The sequence below is a fragment of the Muscardinus avellanarius genome (assembly GCF_963383645.1).
Source record: "Muscardinus avellanarius genome assembly, chromosome: 1".
NCBI lineage: Eukaryota > Metazoa > Chordata > Mammalia > Rodentia > Gliridae > Muscardinus > Muscardinus avellanarius.
This window is the reverse complement of record NC_137786.1, coordinates 54575727-54601047: the sequence shown is the minus strand read 5'-3', so window position 1 is coordinate 54601047 and position 25321 is coordinate 54575727. Positions and strand designations below refer to the sequence as shown.

At 35.6% G+C, this 25321-nt stretch overlaps 1 protein-coding gene across 1 annotated transcript in view; it reads left to right on the top strand.

The window, feature by feature from the left end:
* Nucleotides 1–6461: 6461 nt before the first annotated feature.
* The window catches only part of CENPK (centromere protein K), a gene marked incomplete at its 3' end in the record, with an annotated part of 26902 nt that continues 8042 nt past the window's right edge, over nt 6462–25321 (top strand). The window contains exons 1-4 of the mRNA XM_080703724.1: nt 6462–6587; nt 6987–7043; nt 11368–11440; nt 19143–19189. Of these exons, the coding sequence (XP_080559850.1) occupies nt 6471–6587; nt 6987–7043; nt 11368–11440; nt 19143–19189 (294 nt within the window). The 5' untranslated portion in view covers nt 6462–6470. The remainder of the gene's footprint in view (nt 6588–6986; nt 7044–11367; nt 11441–19142; nt 19190–25321) is intronic.

The window sequence follows — 25321 nt, the reverse complement described above, 5'->3', positions numbered from 1 at the left end:
TTCCCATAAATTTTACTATCTTAATCTCTTTCTTCTCCCAATTTAATCTCTTAATACGACCGCTAGAAGGACTCTTCATCCCGCCCCCCCCCCCAAAAAAAAGCAATTTTAACAGTGCTTTCAAAAGCCTGGTAGTTACTTATTTCAAACCAGAGGGATGTCTATTTTATTTTTACCTTGAGGTAGATACCAAGGACAGACTTCTCTGCAGGAAAGGAATTGCACTTTAAAACAGAAAAACACTTTGAAAGTTTGTTTTAATTTCAAAGGCTGCCATTATTTGACTCACTCTACCTAACAAGTCTCATTTCCCCCCTCCACTTTCTGTTCTAATTAGACAACTTTCTTTTGTGTCACACAATCTACCTTGCCCACTCTTGCCTCTGGTGTATGTTCTTATGCCTTGATAGCATCTCCAGAGCAATCTGGCTTTTACCTTTCCAGCTCATCTTTCAGAGTCCATGGCAGTACTAATGAGGGTGAAAATGGCCATGATAATGGTAGGGGGCTGGTTAATGTTTATGAGGCATTATTATGTACTAATGTTTTCATGCTTCCAGGTAAGTTTCTCTAGCCTTCATTTGCTATCCTGAAATCTGAAATCGCCTGCAACCTGTGTTGTTAGTTTACCACTTTGCAGCACTTCTAGTTACCTGAAATTATATCATTAATTTAGTTGTGCATTTTTTTTATATTGTCTCTCCTTCATGAGAATGTAAACTCCGTAAGGGCAAAGACTTTTTTCACCTACATAGCAATATAGCCACAGTGTCTGACCAATGCCATAATTAAGAACATTTTGTTGAGTAAATGAATACAACTTAGATGAATACTTTGTCGTGTATACTAATCTTTTCTAAATTAGTAAAAGTATGATTTTTTTCAGGTTGGTATAACATAGTGTTAAAAGCTGACTTCTCTTTCTAGAAAGATAGCTACTCTAATACTATAATGAATTGCCGAGCCCTCTCATTTGTTGGCTATCCTTCCTTCATACACAGTTTTGCATCACTGTTGCAAAAAGTAATAAAAATATTTTAATGATCAGAATTTTACAAAGTGAGGAAAAGTCAATTTGCACTTTCTAAGGTATATTTAAAACATTTAATGTTTGATTTTTTTGCTTAAAAATATTTAAAAAATATTCATAACTAGTTTGGGCTTTGTAAAGTTAAAGTATATCTTACATCACTCTTTATATGCTGGGTAGGATCTCAGAGCTTTATGTATACTGATTCATTTAATTGTATTAATAAGTAATATTTATTATGTTCATTTTACAGATAAGGAAACAAACTGAGGCACAGAAAGCTTAAGTGACTTGTTCAAGGTCCTACAGCTTGTAAGTATCAAAGATGGGATTTAAACCTAGACAGTTTGGTTTACACCTGTGTGTGTGTGTGTGTGTGTGTGTGTGTGTGTGTGTGTGTATTTAAACACAAAGATGGGATTTAAACCTAGACAGTTTGGTTTACACCTTTATTTGTGTGTGTGTGTGTGTGTGTCTGTGTGTGTTTAAACACAAAGATGGGATTTAAACCTAGACAGTTCACACCTTTATGTGTGTGTGTGTGTGTGTGTATTTAAACACAAAGATGGGATTTAAACCTAGACAGTATGGTTCACACCTTTATGTGTGTGTGTGTATTTCATAGATAATATAGGCATACCTATATAGACTTATTCAAATATATCTATCTGCAGGACTGCTCTTTGGAGTAGAATTTCTGGGTCAAAAGATAAATACATTTAAATTTTTGATGGATATTATGATGCTACAAGTGTTGTTCCACTCACTGTGCATGACCCTTGTTCTACATGCTTGCCAGTATTGTTTCTTATTAAGTTTTGTGTTATTTCTGGTTTGAATGAAAACTAACAGTTTTTAATTTATATTTTTATAAATTACATATGAGGTAAAGAATATTTTTTTTCTATATTTAAAAGTTATTTGTTAGCCATGATGGTACATACTTATAATCCCAGTATTTGGGAGGCTGAAATAGATGGATCACAGGTTCACAGCCAGCCTCAGAACTTAGCAAAGCCCCCCATAACTTAGTGAGATCCTGTTTTAAAGTTAAAAAAAAAAAAAATAGGGCTAAGGGCATAGCTCAGAGATAGAATGCTCCTGGGTTCAGTTACCATTATCACAATAATAATAATAATAGTAATGATGATAATAATAGTAATAATGTTATTTGTTACATTTCTTTGAATTTTCCATTTGCATTTTTGTCAACTTTATTAGTATTTTTTATTTACATTTTTACTATAAAATAAAATCAGACACAAAACAATCATAAAATTATTGTAAGGTGAATACCTTTACCATCATGTAAATTGAGAAATAATACTTTGATAATCACTTTGGAAGTTCTCCATATGTCACCCATTCAATCAGCCTTTCCCTCCCTTCCAAAATAATTGATGTCCTAACTTTTATGGTAGTCATGCTTTTAGTTTTCTGGGTTTTTTTAAATGGTGGGTTGTGGTGGGAGGGGGGAGCGGGCATCAAGTATAGTTTAAATGTATACCATTTATGTTCGATAAAAATAAAAAAAAAACAAATAAATATAGAAATTTGAAATAAAAATAAAGGTCTTCTATCATAAAAAATGGTGGGTTGTTGGGGGTTTTTTTCTTATTAATTTATAGACACTCATATATTAAGGAAATTAGGTCTTGGCTTGCCATATATATCAAAATAATTATTCTTTTTTTTTTTTTTTTTTCAGGTCTGGAGATGGAACCCAGGGGCAATCAACCTCTGAGCTACACCCCCTGCCTTATTTTTTTATTCTTTATTTTGAAATCGGGTCTCAGTGAGTTGCAGAAGGTCTCACTAAGTAGCTGAGTCTGTCCACAAACCGTGATCCTCCAGTCTCAGCCTCCTGAATACTGGGATTACAAGCATGTGCCACCATGCCCAGCAAAAATAATCATTCTTAAGTTTGTGCATTTTAAGTTTTAATTTCATTGATATCTTTGATTAGAGATATTACCTACTGTGCTTACACCTTTTGCATTGTAAGATTAACAAAAAAAATTTAGGCCTGGGCATGGAGGCTGAGACAGTATGATAGCAAGTTTGAGGATATCCTCAGCAAGTAGTGAGACTCTTATCAACCTAGTGAGATCCTGTTTCCAAATAAAAATAAAATAGGGCTGAGGACATAGCTTGGAGGTAGAAGTCCCCTGGGTTAAATCCCCACTGTCACACACATCATTAAAAAATTTATATGTTTTTTTTCTATTTGTTTTGTTTTTAATGATTCCTGCTTTGGGATGTTTTCAAAGGGGAGGGAAATGGTGTAAAGCTGGGCATGATGGTGCACACTTGTAATCCCAGTTTTTGGGAGGCTAAGACAGGAATATGGAGAGTCATAGCCAGACTCAGAAACTTAGTGAGGCTCTCAGTAACTTAGTAAGACCCTGTTTCTAAATAAAAAAAGTTTTTTTTTTTGTTTTTTTTTTTTTTTTTAAAAAGGGCTAAAGCCGTGCGTGGTGGCGCAGGCTTGTAATCCCCACGCTTGGGAGGTGGAGACGGGAGGATTGCGCAAGTTCGAAGCCAGCCTAGCTTGTTTAAGAGACCCTGTTTCCAAAAATAAAAAAGTATAAAATAGGTCTTAGAGTGTAGCCCGGAGGTAGAAGGACTTCCAGGAACCCCAGTGCCACCAAAAAAAAAAAAAAAAAAAAAAAAGGAGCTAGAGAGAGCAGAGTAGCCCAGAGGTAGAATGACCTTGGGTTCCATCCTCAGTACCAGAAAAAGGAAAAAATGATGTAAAGATTAATGTAGTAGCCAGGCTGGTGGCGCACGCTTGTAATCCCCACACTTGGGAGGCAGAGACAGGAGAATCGCGCAGGTTTGTAGTCAGCACCGCTGGCTTAAGAGACCCTGTTTCCAAATAAATAAAAAATTTTAAATAGGTCTGGGTGTGTAGCCCAGAGGTAGAAGGGCTTCCAGGAACCCCAGTACCACCAAAAATAAAAGATTGGGTTATCTTCCACCCCCAAATACTATATGCCACCCCCAAATACTATATAATAACCCAAAATCTGGGCTATCTTCCACCCCCAAATACTATATGCATTTTCCTAAAAACAATGTGATAGATCTATATGGGCTAATACACATTGAAATAAGTGATTTGATTCATAAAGTATATTCCTATTTGGATTATTCCTTTTCCTTGATTTGCGTTGACATCAATGTCATAGCTAAGGTCCATGTGTACACAAGTCTAGAAAGTAAAAAAAGGCCTTTTATTGTGTTCTTTTGTTCCATTCACCTGTTTATGTGCCATTTCCACACTTAATAGTGTAAATACTAGTTATAATTAGTATAGCTTAATATCTAATACAGTAAGTCCTCCCATCTCATTTTTTTGTGTGACTCCTTTTGGTTCTTTGTACCTGTATATAAATTTTAGAACTTGCTTGTCAAGTGCCACAAAAATAAACATAAGAGCTGGGCGTGGTGGTGCACGCTTGTAATCCCAGCATTCGAGAGGCTGAGACTTGGAGGATCGTGGTTTGCAGACAGCCTCAGCTACTTAGTGAGGCCCTCTGCAACTCAGTGAGACCCGGTTTCAAAATAAAGAATAAAAAAAATAGGGCAGGGGGTATAGCTCAGAGGTCAAATGCCCCTGGGTTCCATCCCAGACCCGCAAAAAAAAAAAAAAAAAAAACATATAAAAACCTTTAAGATTTTAATTGAGATTCAGTAGATCAACTTGGAAAGAATTAACATGTTTACAATATTGAGTCCTTTCATATATGAAGATGATATATTTTTCCATTTACTTAGATCTGGTTAGAACTTTTCTGTTGCTATTACTGATTGGATAATATAAAACTTAAAAGTTACATATGAGTAAAAATACTTTTGTGGGTACTTATTGTGGTTTGCATTTGATGTTGTGGGGTAGATGTCCTCATTATTCTTTACTGCTTCATCTACCTCCTTAAAACTGCTCAACTTTGGCCGGGCGTGGTGGCGAACGCTTGTAATCCCTGCGCTTGGGAGGTGGAGACAGGAGGATCGCGCTGGTTCGGAGCCAGCCTCGCTGGCTTAAGAGACCCTGTTTCCAAATAAAAAAATATATAAAATAGGTCTGGGAGTGTAGCCCGGAGGTAGAAGGGATTCCAGGAATCCCAGTACCACCAAAAACAAACAAACAAACTGCTCAACTTTGAATCTCATGCTAACAGATTATACTAGGTGCCACTCCTTGCAGCAGTCATCTAACAAGATTGTGTCATTCCACATTCTGTGAGGCTTTTAAGCTTCTGGCTCACTGTCATCCTTTGCAGTACACTATCATAATTCTTAGTGATTTTAATATTCTAACACATGATCCTTCCAATATCTTGACGTTCTTGACTGTCTCTTCTCTAGTTATTATATTCTTCATCTTAGTTCTCACACCTGTGGCCATCTGTCTCCCTGTTGCTACACTATGGAGGAAAATACATAGTCCTGGTTTCACATTAAAATCATTAATTCTTATTTCCAGTGGGCCTTTGCTTATCCAGTAATTCTATTACTTTATCCTCTCTCATTCTCTTATCTATTTATTTTATAAACTTATTCTTTTGTTCTTAAATTTCTAATCTCTTCTCCCCATCAATATTCAATCTACTTCTATGAGATCAACTTTTTTATTTTCCATGTATCAATGAGAACATGTGATGTTTGTCTTTCTTTACCTGACTTAACTTTATTTAATGTCTTCCTCCATGTTGCCACAAATGAGAGGATTTCGTTCTTTTTTATGTCCAAATAATATTCAATTGTGAATACATACCATATTTTATTTATTTATTTATTTGGAACTAGAGATGGAACCCAGGGGCATTCTACCTCCAAGCTACACCAGACCTATTTTTTATTCTTTATTTTGAAACAGGGTCTCACTGAGTTACAAAGAGCCTCACTAAGTAGCTGAGGCTCTCTATGAACGGCAATCCTTCTGTCGAGCTTCCCAAATGCTGGGATTACAAGGATGCGCTACCATGCCTGGCCCATATTTTCTTTATTCATGCATCTGTTGGTAGACACTTAGGTTGATTCCATGCCTTGGCCACTACGAATAATGCTGTAGTAAACGGAGTACACATGCCTTGGCTACTATGAATAATGTAAACGGAGTACATATATCTTTGTAACCTACTGATTTCCTATCCTTTGGATATACAGAGGTGTAATTACTGGATTATATTATAGTTCATTTCAGTTCTGTTTTGAAGAATGTCCATGCTCTTTTTGGTAATGGCTATACTAATTTATATTCCACCAATGGTATATTAGTATTTCCCTTTTACTTTGTAGGATTTTTGTCTGTTTTGAGCTATGCTACATTACTGACACCTAGATGAGTATAAACAAGTAGTATTAAGTATTTGTTAAATGAATGGATATTTTTTACTTTAGTTTTTCTTATAAAGCCGAGAAAATCACAAATCACATGTCTGGAAGTTCACAAGATCTAGATCCAGATAGTACTACAGATGTGGAATTTGTTAGAGATACAGAAGAAGAACTTATTAAGGAATGTGAAGAAATATGGAAAGATATGGAAGAAGTAAGTATCAAGAAGTAAAGGTTATATATCAGTTAATTTTAATGATTACACTAAGGAAAGAAAAAATTATGCTGTGTCCCAAAACTATTATTATATATGATAAATATATAGTTTTTAGACCTATAAGCATTTATTCATGAAACTTTATACTAGGTAAGCTATAGCAAAAAATGGCAATTCTTGATTTTAAGATTGTTATCACTGGTTTCATTTCTGAAAGATAAATCTTGGCTTATGAAAGTAGGATAGGTATACAGTTGTGTAGTTTATAATTGACCCTAGCTATTGGCTTTTGTTCTTTTGTGTTAGAGGAGTGTTACATTAGACTAGTACAAAATAAGAGGGGAATTGTCTATGGTTATATGATATGAATTGTTTTTCTTTCCTTTTTGAATCAAGTGTCAGAATAAATTATCGCTTAATGGAACTGAGACACTCACAAATTCAAATGCTCAGGTATGAATTTTTTTTTTCTTCTTAAAAATGGGTAAAGTAGAATTACTGTGTTTTGGGAAAGAATTATATCTGTTTATATTTATTCCAAATGTAATAGTTTTATTAATATCTGTATTCTTAAACATTTGGCAACTCTGCCTTTTCTGATTTGAGTTGGATTTCTAAAAAATTTGGGGGGCATGCCTATACTTTGGCTACTTAAGAGGATGAGGCAGTAGGATTACAAAATGGAGGCCAGCCTAGACAACATATCGAGACACTATGTCAAAAGAAGATAAAAATTTTTGGAACAAAAACTATTATTAATAAAGAATTTTCTTTAATATTTGTTTTTAACAGCCATATATAGATATTTAACAGATGAGCCATATATGTGTGTGTGTGTGTGTGTGTGTGTGTGTGTGTGTGTGTGTGTGTGTATTTGTACGGACACACACACATACATATAGTTGAGTGAATTACTTGTGAGTTACTATTATGATACCTGGTTAAAAATTAGAGCAAAGACAGAACTACTTTGTATTAGGTATAATAGCCAGCAATATTTTACTATTTGTGTAAACTTTAATTGATTTTACCTTAGGCTTAAACAAAAGATTAAATATCTTTTATAGCCAGAGAATATTGAAATTGGTTTAGGAATAGATCAGTGAATCAGATTAAGAATTTAAAACATCAACTGGGAAGGCTGAGGCAGGAGGATCATAACTTTGAGGCCAGCCTTGGCAACTTAGTGAGACCCTATCTCAAAGTAAAAAATAAAACATACTAGAGATGTAGCTCAGTGGTAAAGTACCCTTGGATTCTATCCCCAGTACTGCAGGAAAAAAAACAAAACTTAAATTTGATAGTTCACATCTGTGATAAAGAAATAAGTTAGTAAAAAGGGATGAAATCCATGTGGAAGGAAAAAATAGAACCTATGTATTTGACTATATACACATAATTTTCTGATGGGTTAGCAAAATAACTTTATAAGAAATGCTAGGAGAATATTTGTTAAAAATAGTGGTGGGGAAACTTGGTGAGACCTTGTTTCAGAATAAAAAAGAGGCCTAAGGATCTATCTCAGAGATGGAATTTCCTAGCATCAAACACCAAAAATAACCCACTTTTTATGGTTTTCTCTTGCACTGAGGGTCTCCAAGGCCACTCACAAGCTTCTTGATTCTCTAGGGGGACTCACAGAATGCAGTGTATAGTATACTTGTGGCTAAGATTTACAATGAAAGGACACAGAGCAAAATCAACAAAGTGTAAAGTTGCATGGGGTGAAGTTCACAGGAAACCAGGCACAAGCTTTTAGGAGTTCTCTCCTAGTAGAGTTATATTAGACCTACTTCAGTTCTTCTGTTCAATTGTAACACTATGTGTAGAATGTTGTCTCTCAAGGAGCCTCTTTAGAGTCTCAGTACCCAAAGTTTCCAGTAGGACCTGGTCATATAGACAGCTTTTACATAGCAAGTACTGAAATACCAGACTGCTAGAAGGAAGTCAGGTCTTCAGCATTAACCAGGTACTGGGGATTGACCCAGGGGCATTCTACCTTGGAGCCACAACCCCAGCCCTATTTTATTTTTCATTTTTTGAAACAAGTTACCACTCAGTTGCTGGGGCTGGCCTTGATCCTGCAGTCCTCCTATCTCCTCTTCCCAAGTACTAGGGTTATAGATGTGCACCACTTCACCTGTCTAACCCTATTTACACAAACAGTTTAGACACATTGAGCAATTCTTAAGAGATTGTTAGTGGGAACTATCATAAACTCCAGCCAAGTTCACAGATATTGCAAGCAAGCCATTCTCAAAATAGTTTCTGGCCTGACTTGTTAAATGTTTTGCACACTTAATATCTTTAAAACTTTATTAAAACTCAATCCATTTTCCAAAAGAAGTTAGATATTTTAAGAAAACTTTTGTGTTTAAACTGCTTTAGAAATACTGTTATTTTTACTTTTAAAGCTATTTCTTTAATTTTTATAGCAAGATAAGAAATAAGTTGGATGCTTGCCTTGCTGGGCTTTAGCAAGTTAAGATTTCTGCTTTGTCAATATAGTATGCGATTTCTGAACTTGGTGGAGCAAGTCTTTAATACAAGTACATTGAAGGCTGAGACGGGAGCGTCACATGTTGGAGGCCAGCCTCAGCCACTTAGACTCTCAGCAACCTAGCAAGATCCTATTTTAATAACAAAAAATTTAAAAAGTGTTAAAAATGACTATCAGTAATTTAACATATTGAATATTTCAACAGGAAATTTTATGATACAGAGCAGGTTCTTTGAGCTGCTGTAGGTTACTGCAGTAAAGCCCATTGCATTTTTGGAATATGACTTTTCTTTTTCTTTTCTTTCTTTTTTTTTCTTTTTTTTTTCTTTTTGGTATGTGTGTGGTACTGGGGATTGAACCCAGGGCATTCTATCTCTGAGCTACAGCCCTGTTTTATTTTGAAATGGTTTTGCTAAGTTGCTGAGACTGCCATCCTCCTGTCAGTCTCCCAAGTACTGGGATTATGTGCATGTGCCATGGCACCTCTGGCTTGAGATGTGAATTTTTAATCTGAGTCCCCAAAGGAATTACAAATAGAAAATTAATGTATGATTACAATGCACCAAAAAAAAAAAGAAAAAAGAAAAGGAAATGCGCTGAAATTAAACTTTAAATTTATATGGACTTCAATCTTATAATCTAATTTATATATTCCCAAAGTGGGTGATACTGCCCCAAGAGGGGGCTGCTGGAACAAAATATGAACACAAATTTGTTACCAAATTTTTATATTTATTCATTTTTATAAGAGTGACACTGAATTTTTTTTTAATTTTTTTCTGAAAGGAGGCAAGCCAAATAAGTTTGAGACTCTATGGACTAATATATAAACAGATTTTCACATAGGCTTATAACTATCAAAATTGGAATATTTGGCATTATGTACTACCAAAAATACACATACCCTAATTTATCTTTAACTAAGGGATACATAATTTACAAACTTGTGTAGTAAAACTGATATTTATTTGTGGCTTGTGGAACTGTTCTTATTTTTTAATTGTATGTATGTATGTATGTATGTATGTATTTATTTGGTGGTACTAGGGTTTCTGGAAGCCCTTCTACCTCTGGGCTACACTCCCAGACCTATTTTATATTTTTTATTTATTTGGAAACAGAGTCTCTTAAGCCAGTGAGGCTGGCTTCGAACCTGTGTGATCCTCCTGTCTCCGCCTCCCAAGCGCGGGGATTACAAGCATGTGCCACCACGCCCGGCCCTCTATGTATATATTTAAATTATTTCCATATATGTATTTAAATATGTAGTGAAGTTAAAGCCAGCTGTAGTGGCAGACGCTTGTAATCCCAGTGCTTGGGAGGCCTAGACAGGAGGATCACATAGGTTCGAGGCCAGCCTCAGCTACTTAGTGAGACTCTCAGCAACTTAGTGAGACCCTGTTTCCAAATAAAAGTATAAAATAGGTCAGTATAGCCTGGAGGTAGAAAAAGCCCCTTGGTTCCACCCCTAGTACCACAAAAAAATAAGTAAATAAAATAAATATGTATTGAAGTTAAAATCACTCAGTTTTTTTTTAAAGGAGATAGAAGAAAACATAGTTGAGGCAAAAAATTGGCAAGAAACTCCTCTTTCTTTCTCTCCCTATTTTTTTTTTTTATTTGTACCAAGTATTGAACCCAGTGCTTGGTACATGCTACACAAGTGCTCTACCATTGAACACTAGGTCTTGCTAAGTTGCTTAGGCTGGCCTCGAAATTGGGATTCTCTTATTTCAGCTTCTGAATTGCTGGGGCTAAAGGTATATGCCTCTGTGCCCCGCCAAGTTTTTAAAATTTAAGATATATTTATATGGAGCCGGGCGTGGTGGCACATGCTTGTGTTCCTCGCAGTTGGGAGGCGGAGACAGGAGGATTGCACAGGTTCGAAGCCAGCCTTGCTGGCTTAAGAGACCCTGTTTCCAAATAAAAATATAAAAAAGGATCTGGGAGTGTATCCTGGAGGTACAAGGGTTTCCAGGAACCCCAGTACAACCAAAAAAAGAAAAAAAAGATGTATGTGAAATAAACTTAAGGTATTTTAGTTTGAGTGATAAAGCAGATTTAACTTTAATTCTATATTGTTGGTATAACCAGAAATTTATGAGCTATAATTTGTATGGTTTAAGTAGAATTCTCTTCATAGTATTAATTTTAAGAGTTTAGTGGTGCTATTTTTTATGTCAGGAAAAAATTAAAGTATTAAGATGGTCTACATTTTTGTTTATAAATAGCTATGAAATATCATACAAAATGACTTTCTTTTATCCTTTTTTGTAGCTGTCATTATTAATTATGCAAGTGAAATGTTTGACCGCTGAACTCAGTCAATGGTATAAAGAAACACCTCAAAGTAAGATTTTTAATTCTTAGGTTTTAAGTTTTGTAAATAAATTAGTGACAAATCAATTTAATGATCAAAAGAAGAATCACAAGATTCATTTGGCCTTGAATTTACCCAAGCTTTATTGATACTAGGAAGCCACTACATTTCTTTCTTTTTACACATTATTATTATTATTATTATTATTATTATTATTATTATTATTGTCATCATCATTATTATTATGTGGTGCTGGGGTTCCTGGAAACACTTCTACCTCCGGGCTCCACTCCCAGACCTATCTTTTATATTTTTATTTGGAAAAAGGGTCTCTTAAGCCAGCGAGGTTGCCTTCGAACGTGCGTGATCCTTCTGTCTCCACCTCCCAAGCGCGGGGATTACAAGCGTGAACCACCACGCCCGGCTACACATTATTTTATAATTATTTTATTATTCTAGAAAAACCTTACATTAGATTATAATAATATTGATTATGGAGATCTAATTTTCATTGTTTTATCCTTATAGACACTTCATTAGAAGCTATAAATTGCTTCTTAATGAATAAAATATACGTCATACAAAAGTAATTTTAGACGCTTATTTACATAGGACTATATAGTTTTTTTGCTCTTTCTTGTCTAGTTGGAGCCACATATATTTTTTTGTCATTAGTTGAGAAAGAGAAGATGGCACCAAAGTTTGTAATTACAATGCCCAAGTAATAGATACTTTTTTATGAGAAAGTCTAAGATTCTCTGGGCCATATATTTATCTGTATATGGTTTTATATATGCATTATACTCTTTTTCCCCCCCATATATTTCTTTTTTTTTTCCTTTCCTTTAACCCTCCCTGACTTCTATTCTTAGTCTGTTACACAGATTTATAATTCTTTACCCCAATTGGTATTTCTCAAGTAACAGTCCTAGGTTTTCTTTTCTTCATATTTGCTTCTTAGACAGTTTCATATACAGCCTCATTTTTTTTTTTTTTTTTTTTTTTTTTTTTGGTGGTACTGGGGTTCCTGGAAGCCCTTCTACCTCCGGGCTACACTCCCAGACCTATTTTTAAATTTTATATTTGGAAACAGGGTCTCCTAAGCCAGCGCACAGCTGGCTTCGAACCTGCGCGATCCTCCTGTCTCTGCCTCCCAAGCGCGGGGATTACAAGCGTGCGCCACCATGCCCGGCTCATATACAGCCTCATTTTAATTACTATATTCATGGTGATATTTGTTATCATTCTACATCTTCATTACTACCTGTTTGTTTTTAATTTTAGTACTTCTGGTAGACATTTAGTGGCATACAAAACTGGGATGTTTTTAATAAAGAATGTTCATAATTAACTGTTACAGTATTTCTAGGAATTTCTTTTTTTCTCGTCTTATTTCTGATCTTACCCATTCATTATTCAGTAGTGTATCATTCAATCTCCCAGGTATTTAAATAGTTTCTTTTGGTCTTCCTGTTGTTGATTTCTACTTTTATTCCATTGTGGTCTGAAATGATGCAGGGAATTATATTACATCATTTAAAATTGCTGGTGCTTGCTTTGTGGCCAAGGATGTGATCTATTTTGGAGAAGGTTCCATGGGCTGCTGAGAAGAATGTGTATTCTGCTATTCCTGGTTGAAATATTCTGTGTATATCTATTAGGTCCATTTGGTTTATAGCTTTCTTTAGTTATCAAGAGCCTTTACTCATCTTTTGCCTTCAAGGTCAGTCTAGTGGTGTGAGAGGTGTGTTGAAGTCTCCTGGTATTATATTTGGGTCTATTTGAGATCTAATGTCCTAAAGGGTTTATTTTTACAAATGTGTACCCACATTTGGGGCATAAACATTTCCTATCATTATATCCTCTTGCTGGATTGTTTTTTTTTTTTAATAAAAGGAAGTGCTCTGCTTTGTCTCTTCTGATGTATTTTAGCTTAAAGTCTGTTTTGTTGGATATCAGCGTTGCTACCCCTGCCAATTTTGGTCTTCATTAGCATGATATTTCTTTTTTCATCCTTTCAGTCTATGAATGTCTTTGGCTATAAGGTGAATATCTTACAAGCAGCATATATTTGGATTAATTTGTTTTTATTTATTTTGGGGGAGGGTCTGGGGATGGAAACAAGGAGCATTTGACCTCTGAGCCTTATTTTTTATACTTTACTTAATTTATTTATTTATTTTTGGTGGTACTGGGCATGGAACCCTTCTACCTTCGGGCTACACTCCCAGACCTATTTTATATTTTATTCAGAAACAGTATCTCTTAAGCCAGCTGAGGCTGGCTTCGATCCTCCTATCTCTGCCTCCCAAGCACAGGGTTTACAAGCATGCACCACCAAACCTGGCTTATTCTTTGATACAGGGTCTCACTAAATTGCGGAGGGCCTCACTAAGTAGCTGAGACTGTCCGCCAACTGTGATCTTCAGTGTACCAGTTTTGGGAAGAGGCATCAAAATGTATTAATGTGCCGGTATTGGAAAATTGCTTTGATATTAATTTCCAAAGTGTAAAATATAGTCAGAGCCTGGGTGCTGTACAGGCACTCAGGCAGGGACGGGGCTGCAGCTATTACAATGCAGAGTTCCTCTCTGTCTTTGCCCTTCATTCTAATGATTAACCTAAAGGCCTTAGAGTCAACTGAAGCAGCTAGCCCTAAAACTACAATATAGGCAACCAGTGCCTCTGTTTACCTCCTTTCATTTGTGATCCAGCTTGGGCAAAGGAAAGGTAAACTTTGTGTGCGGCTTCAAAGCACCCCAGTTGATGAGCAACTAATACTGCCCAGTACAATAGAGACAAGGGCCAGGTAGATTCTTGACCCTTGCACTTAGTAAGTGCACTGTCCAGAGACAAAGATGCACCACCTGGCTAAGGAATAAGTAACTAGCCCATTGCCTTGGTAACGCTGATGAGAAAGATACCAACACAAAATCTATTTAAAGGTTGAGGTCCCCAAAGGGGGCCAGAGTTCTATTTTTGGACTCTCCATTATGCAGGTCAGCATGCTGCTTTTTCCTTCTCTTCTCTATTTCCTACAGCTCTGTTTCCTACTGATTTTGTAATAAAGATTTGTTAAAGCTGACTGAGCTGCCTGTTAGTTTTAATTTTTCTATTCAACAAACTTTAGTTGAATAAGAAAAAGAACCCCCACTATTTAAACCATAACATCTACTGTTGGCTTTGTATTCATAAATTTTTTGAGGTTCTGCTTCTCTTGAAACACTTTTTAATTCAGCAATTTGTATAATAACTTTGTTGGTTATAGCAGTTTTGGTTGGAAGTTATTTTCCCAGGGTCAGGATCACATCATTCCTATCTCTCCTGGCATTCATTACTTGGGTTGTATAGTCTGGGGTGATTTTTATTGTTTTGCCCTTATATATCACCTGTTCTTTTGTTCTTACTGCTTTTAAGATTCTTTCTTTGGCCTCTATGTTGGTCATTTTGATTATTACATGGCTTGGGCAGGTCCTTTGATCTTATCTTAATGGTGTTTTATATGTCTTCTGAACGTGTAAGTCTCTCCATTTTTGGAAACTTCTCTGAAATTTTTGCTCTGAAGAGATTATGAATACCCTTGGTCTGTACCTCTATCCCTTTTTCAATGCCTTTTATCTGTAAATTAGGACGTTTCATGTTGTCCCATAGTTGTTGGATGTTTAGATTTTGTTTCTGTAATGACTTCTGTATGCTGTTTACTGTGCTTTCGGTTTTGAATAAACTATCTTTTAAAAGTAATATTTTCTTTTCCAGTTCATCTAATCTTCCAGACTTTCTTTCTATTGCTGTCTTCATTTCATTTATTGACTCTTTTATTCAGACCTCTTATTCTTTCTTAGTGTCGTCATTTCCTTTTTCATTTCCTGTACACTTGCTGTGAGGCCTTTCACCATACTGAAGATCAGGATTCAGAATTCTCCTTCTTATATTTCTTGTAGGTTAGTATTCATGATTTTTGTTATTTCTTCACTGTTCTAGTTCTCATATTTTCAGAGTTCTCAGGCTTGTTTTTCTAATGTCTTGGCATCTTTTCTTTTGTGTGTATTATGTCTGATCCAATCCTAGTAGTAGGAATTTAGAGGTGTCAGCAGGTAAGCAGTGCTTTTTTCAATGGGGAGGGTTGGGTAATGGAGGAGGAGCTGGGGTAATGGGTATAGGATTCGAGTAAAGTATAGGATATGATTAGGTTGATTAAGAATTTTAAGTATAACAAGATAGTATCTGGTTGAGAATGAGAGAAGGTTAGATAGTAGGACTCTTGTATTTAATAGAGTATTTAAGTATGGAGATATGAAATACCTTGAATATAATGCAAGGAGGTACAGTAAGGGAAAAAAGAAAAGACTTGAGAGGAGAGAGTAGATAGGCTAGAGTGAGAAAGTTTGTAAAAGGAATGGGTGGAAGGAGCACACAAACACGAATAAAGTAACAAAAGAAGTTACAAAAACTAACAATTATATAAAAAACAGAGCAGGGAGTGTAGCTCGGAGGTTGAATGCTCCTGGGTTCCATCCCCACACCCACAAAAAAACCCAAAAAAACTAGCAATTATAAACCAAAAAAAAAACAAAAAAAAACAAAGGGAAAAAAGGAATAAGAAAGAATAAAAGAAAAAAATTAAAGGACAAAGATAAATAAAAAGAACTAGCAATAGTGTGTGAGAAAAACTAACAAAAAAAGAAGAAAAAAAACAACAGTCCTACTAATTTATATATATAGGGCCGGGACCATATAATATCTGTATGTCTGTTAACTGTGGTAGATTCTGGAGTATATTCCAATGTCTCTTATTTGCTCTGTATCCTATTGTCAACTTTTGAAACCACTCTCTGAGTGTTTGTGCACCTTTCTCTCTGACAGCTTTGTGTTTAGGTGTCAGGGTGTCAGTGTCTATGTAAGTCCAGGATTCTGCATTTTACCACCCTGTGCTCTACACATCCTTGGGCCTCTCTGCTCTCTGCCCTGGGCTCTGGCTCTCTGTGCCTGTGTTTCCCTACCAGTACTGGCAGAGGGTGTCTAGTGTAGTCTTGGAGCAACTCCCTATGACCCTGTGCAGATATCACACCTTGAGCACCTTTCCTGTGTCTCTGGGGGTTCTAACTGGACCAGCCCACCTCTTCTAGCTGCTCTGGGTGGTCTTCTGCTGAAGACCACTGGTAACGCCAGCAGTTACCTTGTTGACCTGCTCCGAGTCTCTGGAGGGTTTACTGTGCTGCTGTTGGTGCTGCCTTTGGTGAGCGCATGGGCTTTTGGATCTTTTTCTGCGTCCCTGAAGTGTGGTGCTAGTCTCTTAAGATGTTGGAGCTTGTAGTTGTTTTCAAGTATTTGATTATTTTTGTAGATTTCTTGGGGCTGCCGCGCTGGTGTAGGCCAGAGCTGGGACTTGTGATTTGGGCTGGTGGTCTGCTATGGTGCCGGCGGCCAGGCCGCATCTGCAGCAAGTCAGTCGTGCACTCGGCCTTTTGCAGTGGATCTCTCATTTCAGATTACTAGATTCCTTCTGCTATGGTTCGTGGTTCTCTTTTGGTTTGTGAGCTTTATTTATTTTGTTTGTCAAGACTCTGCCTTCTTGGTAGTTGAACTTTATTTGTTTTAGCTACTGAGATGTGCTGTGTCCCACAGTTGTCATTTTTTATTCTATTTTATTTTGAAACAGGGTCTTGCTAAGTGTTTGAGGGTGTCGCTAAATTGCGGAGGCTGACCTCAAACTTATGATCCTCCTATTTCTGCTTTCCAAGTACTGAGATTACAGGTGTCTGCCATCATGCCCAACTGGAGTGGCTTATTACTTCCATTTCTGTAGGTCAGGAGTCTGAGCACATTTGTAATCTTGTAATTTTTATGGGTCAGGAATCTAGACACAGCTTAGCGGGTCTTCTTTCTAATAAAGTTAAGGTTGCAATGATAGATTCTCATTGAAGACTTTACTGAGAAGTTTAGATACATGTCCAAGATTTTCTCATTCATTTGTGGAGGGCCTAAGTTCCTGAGTTTAGTCATGAACCTGTTATTCTCCTTTTATCAGCCTTTCAAGTACTAAGATTAAAAGTGTATACCACTATGCCTTACTGGGGTTTTTTTTGCTTTGTTTTTGTTTTTAATTGTTGAGTAGTAGTAGTTCTCCATATATGCTAGATATTAATTCTTTATTAAATATCTGCTTCATAAATACTTCTTCCATCCAGTAGGCTACCTTTTCATTCTGTCGATTATGTTCTTTGTGCTCAAAAGTTTTACATTTTGGTGTAATTTAATTTATCTAAAAAAAATTTTTTTTTGGCCTGTGCTTTTTCTTCCCTTCTCCCTCCCTTTGTCTTTCCTTTCTTCATGTTCTGTCTTCTTGAAAGAGATCCAAGAAATCATTGCCAAATCCAGTGTCATAAAACTTTTCCCTTTTGTTTTCCTCTTAGAATTTTGTTGTCTTAATTCATGTTTTAGCTTTTGATATGTCTTCCATTAAATTTTTGGATACTGTCTTAGGAAAAGTTTTACCTTTAGACCTTTTCATGTGTATGTCCAGCTTTTGCAGCACTATTTTTTTAAAAATAGTGTCTATTTCCCTATGGGATTTTCTTAACATCCTTGTCAAAAAACATTTGATGGCATAAGGTTGTCTGTACATGTAGAAAGTCTTTTCTGTTACAATGTTGTGTAAGATAGCAGATACATTTGAAAGTTTCAGTAGCATATTGAGAAGTTTCAAATAGTACTTTATTAGAAAAGGTAAATTTTTCTTGCATAAAGATTGAACATATTACTTTTGCTATACAAAATTAAATACTCATTTCTATTCACTATACTTACAGGCAAAAATATAGACTAGTTTATATTATCTTTTGATGTTTTAATTCAGTGCTCCTAGTTATGTCTTTTGAAAGAAATCTGGTATCTTCTATTAAAATTCAAAATATACATTTCATTCTGTGAAATTTCATTTCTGGGAATATGTTGTGTAGAAATGAAAGCACCAATACATAAAGACATAAAAGCATGCTTACTGTATCCTTATTTATTGTAGCTAAAAACAACAAAAGGTTAATGCTCAGTTAACAGGAGAATTTATCAATACATTATGATATATTCTTACTGTGGAATGTTATGCAGTAGTTAAATTGATGAATTATATCTATACCAGATGAACAGAAAGTATTTCCATGGGAATTTTGAGTGCAATTAACAGGAGAATTTATCAATACATTATGATATATTCTTACTGTGGAATGTTATGCAGTAGTTAAATTGATGAAGTTATGCAGTAGTTAAATTGATGAATTATATCTATACCAGATGAACAGAAAGTATTTCCATGGGAATTTTGAGTGCAAAGAGATGAACATAATTTATTTGATAAGGGATCCTATTCTTATAAAACTGTAAGTGAAAAAAAAAACTTTTTATTTATATGTGTGTTTATATATGTGTATGATTACATGACTACAGAAAACATTTGAGGAATACACTATAGATTACTAAGTTTGCTTTTGAAGGCTTGGAAAATCAAATTTAAAAAGCACTAAAAACAATGCATAGATACCAAATTTATCTAAACAAATGTTGCTTATATGTGCAAAGATGTTAAATAAAAAGTTTGACCAAAACTGCACAAATTTCCTAAAAAGTTTCATAATATATAAATGGAGAGGGAAAGGATTGTTTAGAAAACTACAAAATCAAATTCTTGAGATGTAGCTAAGCATATATATAATATTGCTTTGTTTTCTTTTTATAGTAACTCCCCTAACAGATGATGTTTTGTTAACATTAGGAAAGGAAGAGGTAAGTCATTTATAAATTTGTAATAACTCAAGTAATTTATGACCAGAACTTTTTTTGGTTTGTTTGTTTGTTTATTTGTATCTTACTGGTACTAGGAAAAACCTAGAGGTGCTTCTGAGGTACACCTCCAACTCTGTTTTATTTGTAATTTTGAAACATGGTCTTTGCTAAGTTCCTAAGGGCCTCACTAAGTTTCAGAGGATGAGCAGGAACTTGCTATCCTATCTCAGCTCTCCAAATACTAAGATTACACAGATGTGCATCACCATACCCTCTTAATCAGAATTTTTTTTTTTTTTTTGAGGGTCTAGGGATGGAACCCAGGGGCATTTGACCTCCAAGCTGCACCCCTTGCCCTATTTTTTGTTCTTTATTTTGAAAGAGGTTCTCACTAAGTTGTGGGGGCCTCGCTAAGTAGCTAAGGCTGTCCGCAAACCGTGATCCTCAGGTCTCAGCCTCCTGAATTCTGGGATTACAAACATTTGCCACCACGCCTGGCTTAATCAGAACTTTTAGATGAGTATTACATAAGAAGTAGAATAAAACTGCTTTAAAATTATAGTGAATTTATTTTATTTTATCTGATTATATTTTATTGAATATTTTTAAAATTTTGGTCACTGAATTTTTATTACATCTATTGCTAATGTTAGTGCTTAATATGTAAACCTTAATCCATGTATCTAGATTTTAGTTGATTAAGTGCTCTTTATAATAAAAGTAATATGTTAAACATGGCTAAATGATCACACACATACATCTCTCCTCCTATGATATGGACTAAATATTTATGTCACCTCAAAATTCATATATTAAAATCTAATTCCCAGTGTAAGGATATTAGGAGTTGAGACCTTTAGGTCCTGAAGATAATGCTTTCATTAATGCCTTTATATGTGACTAAAGACACCAAAGTTGCCAGGCGTGGTGGTGCACACTTGTAATCCCCGTGCTTGGGAGGCAGAGACAGGAGGATTGCGGTGGTTCAGAGCCAGCCTCGCTGGCTTAAGAGACCCTGTTTCAAAAAAAAAAAAAAAAAATACATATGTGTGTGTGTGTGTGTGTGTGTGTGTGTGTGTGTGTGTGTGTGTCTGGGAGTGTAGTAGCCCGGAGATAGAAGGGCTTCCAGGAACCCCAGTACCACCAAAACAACAACAACAACAACAACAACAAGACACCAAAGTTCTTCTTTATCATCATGTAAGGGCATAGCAAAAAGGTACTTTCTATGAGAAAATGGTTCTTTGCCAGGCACAAAATCTGCTGGTTCCTTAATCATGTACTTTTCAACCCTTAGAACTGTGAGAAATAAATTTCTAGTTTTTATAAACTATTCATTCTATGGTACCTTGTTATAACAGTCCAATAGTAGCATGGCAGAAAGTTGGTATTGACAAGTGGGGTTGTAGTATAATAAATTCTGATGTGAAAGCTGCTTTGGTAGAGGCTGAGGAATTTTGAAGTGCATACTAGAAAAAGCCTACATTGCCATGTGGAGGACTGTTTTTTTTTTTTTTGTTTTTTGTTTTTTGTTTTAGTACTAGGGATGGAATTCAGGGGCATTCTACCTCTGAGCCACATCTCCAGCCCTATTTTTTGTTTTTTGTTTTGAAACAGGGTCTAACTGAGTTGCAAAGGGCCTCATTAAGTAGCTGAGGCTGTCTGCAAACCGTGATCCTCCTGTCTCAGCCTCTCAAATGCTGGGATTACAAGCACATGCCACCACATCCAACTCATGAGGAGACTTTTAAAGGCTTTTTTTTTTTTTTTTTTTTTTTTGGTGACTCAGAAAGAAAAGACAATAGGTATAAGCCTCATTTTTTTAGAGAATGTCTGAGTAATCCTGAACAGAATGTTGGTAGAAACATGTACAGTAAAGGCCATTCTGATGAAGTCTGACAAGGAGCTGAGAAGCACGTTTATAAGGATAGAAAGTAGAAAACTAGTGTTTTTATACTCTTTCACCACTCAATGCAGCATAGCACCACTGGTCACCAAAATGTACTGATTTTTTTTCTACTACAAAACAACTCCAGCAGATTCTATAGTAGATGATTCCCCAGCAGATATTAGCTGGTTGTCCTCTAATCAATTCGGTTTGGGTACTGTCTGGAGGTAGCACCAAATTCCTTAATTTCACAAAACTGCCTCCCACTTGAGATGGCACATAATTATAAGTAGTAGGTTGTCACCTATACTTCTGACCAACCTGGTATAAATGGGGAATGTATGTGACCATTTCCTTGGGTTTGATTAATTTTCTAGAGAGGCTTTCAGAACTCAGGAGAATATATGTTTACTCATTGATTATAAAAGATACATATGCCAGGGACTCATAGGGCAAGATATAGGAAGGAGTGTGGAGCTTTCATGTCCTGTCTTTGCCACCCTCTTAGAACATCCGTATGTTCATCTGTTCAGAAGCTCCCTGAACCCGGGAGCCAAAAGAACCCAGTTCTTTTGAGTGTTTTTGGAAATTTCATTATGGAAGCATGATTGATTAAATTGTTGGCCACTGTGATGAACTTAGCTTTCAGTCCCTGCATCCCCTCTCCCATCCTGGAGGGTAGGATGGGGCTGAAAGTCCCAACTATCTAAACATGCCTAAGTCTAGAATTCTGATGACCAGCCACCATCTTGAAGATGCCTCAGTGCTGCTAGACATCAGTCAACTCTTTATCATATAAAAAAAGCACTTAACACTTTGGAGTTTCCATGGATTTTAAAAATTAAATGCCAGGAAACAAGGACAAAGACCAAAATTCATATTTTATAATATCAATAATTGAACAATGGAGAAAAGCTGTCCTTAATATAAAGAGACAAAGAATTTGGCTGGATTGTGTTCATGTCCTAGTGTTTCATTAAAAAAAACTGTGAGCAATGAAGTTGAAATATATAAGCAAAGTATAGAAGGTGTAGTTTGGCATCTTTTGACTCTGGTAGTATATTTGTGAGAAGAGAGAAAAGACTTAAATGGAATTACTGATAAAAAGAAAATGTATTTAGCTGGGCGTGGTGGCACACACTTGTTAATCCCAGCATGCTAGAGGCGGAGACCGGAGGATCACTGTTTGCGGACAGCCTCAACTACTTAGCAAGGCTGATCGCCCTTCGCAACTCAGTGAGATTATTTCAAAAAATTAAAAAAAGACTAAAAAATAGGGCTGGGGTAGCTCAGAGGTAGAATGCCCCTAGGTTCCATCCCCAGTACCACACACACACACACAAAAAGAAATGGTTTTAAAAATTGGAAGCTTCTCAGCCCATCCATATTGTAAAGAAAGAAAAAGTCTGCTTACAAGGGACCTTGAAGGGCATGGCCACCTGACCATCTAGTAAGGAAATAAGCTATCTCTTCAGTTCAAGAAAGTAGGGACAACGGATACCTGTGGGACCTGAGGCACTCTGCACAGCATGGTTTCACCTTGTGGGCTAGTCTGCCCACTAACTCAGATGTTTACGGTATAGCTCCAGTAGGCCCAGGTGCAGTGTGGGCTGTAGTGATCATCTTTCCAGAACCACACCAGTGTGCAAACTAGGTGGCATGGCTGAGTCCATCTAGGTTTTAAAGGATTGAGTTTCCTAGTAGAGCCTTGGGCCTGGGATCCCAGCTTAGGAGAACCACAATGCTTAGAAATAGAGATGCTATGGGAATGAGACTCAGAGATAGACCTGCTGTGCAACTCTGACAAAGCTGAGGGTACAGTGCTCCTCAGAGCATATGGGAGCAGCTCATGCCCTGCAAAGGTACAGGCAGAAAAACTACTGGTCCAGAGGGCGAGACCCTACTCTCCTGGGCTTGGAAGGCAGAGCATCAAGACAAAGATTATTCTTGAACCTTAAAATTTCAGGTATTTTTGTTTTATATTTACTTTAGATTTGTTACCCTTTTCTGTTTTGCCAATTTGGAATACGAATGTATATTTTGTGCCTGTCCTCCATTAGATTTTGGAAGCACATAGTGTGTTTGATTTCATAGCTTTATAGATGGAGATCAGTTTCATCAAAATGAAGGTTACTTGAGAAGGTTCCTTGAGATGATACTTAGTTAAGATTTTAGACTTTAAAATTGAGTTGATACTGGAATAAGTTAATACTCTGGGGGCTATTGAGATGGAATGAATACATTATGCATACAAGAAGAACCTGAATTTTGGGACAACTTGTGACAATCTGATACCTTCTCAAAATTTAACACATATAAATAATGCAATGTTTTTAAAATGCCATGTGTTCAGCTATTCAGAAGCTCCAACCCAGTTCTTTTGGGTTCTTATGGAAACTTCATTAAGTGGGCATGATTTATATTATCATCATCTTGGCATATTTTATTGTCTTAGAACCATTTCACTAAAATATTGAATGTAGTTAGTAAGATTGGACATCTTTGCATTGTTTCTAATCTTATCAAAAAGTATTTGGTCTTTCATCATTAAGTGTAATGTTTACCTTAAGTTTTTCATAGATCTTCTTAATTAGATTGAAGAAATTTCCTTTTATTACAGTATATAGTCTTTTAAAGTCCTGAATTAACATTGAATTTTATCACTTTTCCAAATTCATTGAGATATTTAAATGTTTTTTCTTAGACTCCTGATATGGTAAACACATTGATTTTTTAAAAGTTCAACTGATTAAATAACTATATAACTAGAATAACTCCCTGTTTGCTATATTACCCTTTTTTATTTACTGCTATACTTAATTGGCTGAAGTTTTGAAAGTTTTATTTTACATTTGTGTTCATGAGGGATATTGTTTTGTGGTTTTCTTTTTTGTGATTGTTATATTAAGTTTTAATGTTTTGATATAAGTGGAGTACCAGCCTTATATAATGAACTGAGGGCCTGGTATTTTTTTATAAACTCTTAAAAAAAAAAAAAAACAGGGCTGTGGTCTAGCTCAGAGGTAGAACACCCTAGGTTCAATCCTTAGTACAAAAATAAAAATAAAAATTGTCCATCTGATCTAATTTTGACATAAAGTTATTTATATATTCTCCCATTATCAGTTTAATGTGTTTAGTGGTGTCACCTCTCTCTTAATATTGGTAATTTATGTATAGCTCTCCACTCTCTATAATTAACCTGGCTAAATTTATTGAGTTTCTCAAAGAACCAACTTTTAATTTAATTTTCCTCTCTCCACCCTGCATTTTATTGGTTTAAATTCTTTATTATTTTCTCATCTTGCTATGGGTTTTGTTCTCTTTGTATTTATGGTGAAAGGTGAAATAATTAGCATAGAGCTTTCTTTTCCATTATAGGCCTTTAGTGGTATAAAATTTCACCTCTGTACTGCTTTTACTTCATCCCCAAAGTTGTAATGTTGTGTTTTTATTTTCAATCATAGTAAATGATGGTTTAAGGGTTTTTTTTTTTTTTTTGCTGATTGCTTCTTTGACTCATGGATTATGTAGAAATAAGTGCATTTTTAGTATCCAGATATTTGCAAAGTTTTTATTAATTTCTAATCTATTTCCATTGTTAGAATACAGTATCTTTGTATTGAAATCTACTTTGCTAATTTATGTTTTGTATCTAGCCTATTTTTTTTTTTTTTTCGGGCATTGTTTCCTCTTTTCTTGTTTTTTGGCTTAATTGTATAGTTTTTTTTTTTTTTTTTAAATTTTACCGCTCACCGTTGGCTGATTCCTTCTTTCTTAACCTTTCTTTTCATAGTTGCTTTAGGGTTTATAATATACATCTTTAACTTAGCATCTATTTAAATTTAGAAAAATTTAGTGAAAACTCTTGTGATCAGAATAGAACACTAGCTATGATGTTCTACAAACACAAAGATATTAGACGAAGTCTAGAGTTTATTGTAATTCACTTTAGCTATGCTTCCTTCTTTAGATGTCTCAAGCACACTCCTGCATCAGGGCTTTTTTTATTTACTATTTCCTTTCCCTGGAATATTCTTTTGATAGATAGTGACTTCATTATCTTTTGTCTTTTTTCTCTACTCTTCAAACATTACCTGATCAGAGTGATCTTTCCATATTATCTAATATAAGTATCCCTTGTTCCTCATGTCTTTATTCTTGTTTTTATTTACTTTTATTTTATGGTACTTACCACTTGCTGAAGATATATATTGTTATTTGTTTGGATCTGCCCCTTTGTT